The sequence below is a fragment of the Babylonia areolata genome, chromosome 16 (genome assembly GCF_041734735.1).
Source record: "Babylonia areolata isolate BAREFJ2019XMU chromosome 16, ASM4173473v1, whole genome shotgun sequence".
NCBI classification, from domain to species: domain Eukaryota; kingdom Metazoa; phylum Mollusca; class Gastropoda; order Neogastropoda; family Buccinidae; genus Babylonia; species Babylonia areolata.
This window is the reverse complement of record NC_134891.1, coordinates 8,052,442-8,054,941: the sequence shown is the minus strand read 5'-3', so window position 1 is coordinate 8,054,941 and position 2,500 is coordinate 8,052,442. Positions and strand designations below refer to the sequence as shown.

At 42.4% G+C, this 2,500-nt stretch overlaps 1 protein-coding gene across 5 annotated transcripts in view; it reads left to right on the top strand.

Annotated features, from left to right (window-relative positions):
* LOC143290839 (neural-cadherin-like) overlaps positions 1-1,096 on the top strand; it is a 27,242-nt gene extending 26,146 nt beyond the window's left edge. For all 5 annotated transcript variants that reach the window (XM_076600379.1, XM_076600377.1, XM_076600375.1 and 2 more), the window contains one exon: positions 714-1,096. In XM_076600379.1, the coding sequence (XP_076456494.1) occupies positions 714-886 (173 nt within the window). In that variant the 3' untranslated portion in view covers positions 887-1,096. The remainder of the gene's footprint in view (positions 1-713) is intronic.
* The last annotated feature ends 1,404 nt before the right edge of the window (positions 1,097-2,500 follow it).

Sequence of the window (2,500 nt, the reverse complement as noted above, 5' to 3'; positions counted from 1 at the left end):
CGAACTTCCACCGAAATCATCGTATGTAACGATGGCCGATGTCGTTCAATGACACTTTCGTCGGGAACTCTGTAAAACAACGAACTTCGTATTCATCGAGGATCGACGCCAAGATACTTCGATATTTCTAGGTCGTTGTGTATTTTTCTTTTTTCGTTTCAAAATGATAATAATTGCTCATCTACTGTGTCCCATTTATATGTAAATGGAGTGATGGCCTAGAGGTAACGCGTCCGCCTAGGAAGCGAGAGAATCTGAGCGCGCAGGTTCGAATCACGGCTCAGCCGCCGATATTTTCTCCCCCTCCACTAGACCTTGAGTGGTGGTCTGGACGCTAGTCATTCGGATGAGACGATAAACCGAGGTCCCGTTGTGCAGCATGCACTTGGCGCACGTAAAAGAAGCCACGGCAATAAAAGGGTTGTTCCTGACAAAATTCTGTAGAAAAATCCACTTCGATAGGAAAAACAAATCAAACTGCACGCAGAAAAATTTACAAAAAAATGGGTGGCGCTGTAGTGTAGCGACGCGCTCTCCCTGGGAAGAGCAGCCCGAATTTCAGACAGAGAAATCTGTTGTGATAAAAAGAAATACAAATACAAATACAAATATATGTATGTATGTATGTAGGCCTACTTAATTGTGCAACTCATCTGTAGCTATGTAGTCAGAAATGGAGATAAAATCATAAAAAAGCGTGTATTTGCCAACAGAGTACACCAACGCAGACTATGACCACACCCCCAACCGAAATGCTCTGCCCGAACCCAGCAAGGGCCCAGAACTCGTGGATACCAACACCTACAACTTCGAGCCTGACCCCCCCTTAGTGCAGGCCCCCCCTTCAACTCCGCCCCCACGGGAATCATCCTGTCACATTCTGTAGAGGAAACCAGCCAGCCAAAGGCAAAGGCAACAGAGAAGACCGTCTCAGAACTCGGAAACTTTTTGTTGTTGTTGTTGTTGTTGTTGTTGTTTTTGTTTGAAATTTAACGTCATCGACCTGTGCGTCTGGTTACACATCCGTGTTGTGTTGTGTTGTGTTGTACACACACACACACACACACACACACACACACACACACACACACACACACACACAGAGCCACAGCCACAGACACATACATACAGACAGACACACACACACACACACACGCACACACTATGTATATACGAGGGTCATTCAATAAATAAGGTGAATTTTTCGGTATAAGGACTTCTAATACAGATAGAAGCTTACTTTTTTTTATTATTTTTCAACGTAGTCTCCCAGCACTGTCACACACTTTTCCCATCTGTGCACAAGCTTCCGTATTCCCTCAACGTAAAAATCTTTGGACTGATGTCTCAGCCAGTCGCTCACAACACTTTTGACTTCATCGTCACTTTCAAACTTCGTGCCTCTCGTGAACGCTTTCAAGGGACCAAACAGGTGAAAGTCTGAAGGGGCAAGGTCTGGGCTGTAAGGGGGATGAGGCAGCAGTTCCCAGCCCGGCTCGTTGATGGTCTGCACCGTTCGGGCTGCTGTGTGAGGCCTTGCATCTTTGGCACCCACCGGCAGCTGACCTTCGAGTAGCCAAGGTCATCATGGACAATTTTGTGTGCTGTCCCAACAGATAAGCTCAAAGTCCTTGCAATGTCATCCACTGTCAACCTTCTGTCAGACTGAATGAGGTCATTGACTGATTCGATCACCTCAGGAGACCTCACTTCTGTAGGCCTTCCAGGCCTGTCTTCATCCTCAACACTGCTCCGTCCTTCTTTAAACAATTTAGCCCACTTGTAGACATTTTTTCGGCTGAAACATGTGGCACCATACACAGTTGACATTCTCCCATGAATTTCAACTGGTTTGCACCCTTCAGCAACCAAAAACTTGATAACTGACCGCTGTTCAATCCTGGAGCATGCTTCTTGGTCGGCCATCTTTGTTAATCGCCAAAACTCTCAAAGTTTTTTTTAATCTGCAAAACAAATTAAATCCATGTGAAAAAGAAGTAAAAAAAAAGAAAAAGTAAGCTTCTATCTGTATTAGAAGTCCTTATGCCGAAAAATTCACCTTATTTATTGAATGACCCTCGTGTATATATATATATATATATATATATATATATATATATATATATATATATATATATATATATATATATATATATATGTATGTATGTATGTATATAACGATATGATGGATATATATGTACACACACACGCACACAGACACACAGGCGCAAAGTTGATCGCATGTTTTCTTTTTAAAACCAAAGGACATCAGAGTAGTAGAAGGCTCACCAGTCTAATTATACAGCCTACGACTGGATGCCATAAAAACAAAATATACTTCTAATGTGACTTGCATTTGCGGCAATGAAATTACCCCCGTGCATATCATTCATAAATGTGAACAGTTAAAACGTTATTTACCTATGTCGTTTACAACATCTTCAGTTCCATCTGCTTCCAATAGAAATGTCTTACACGATAATCAACATGTGTTTGGAAT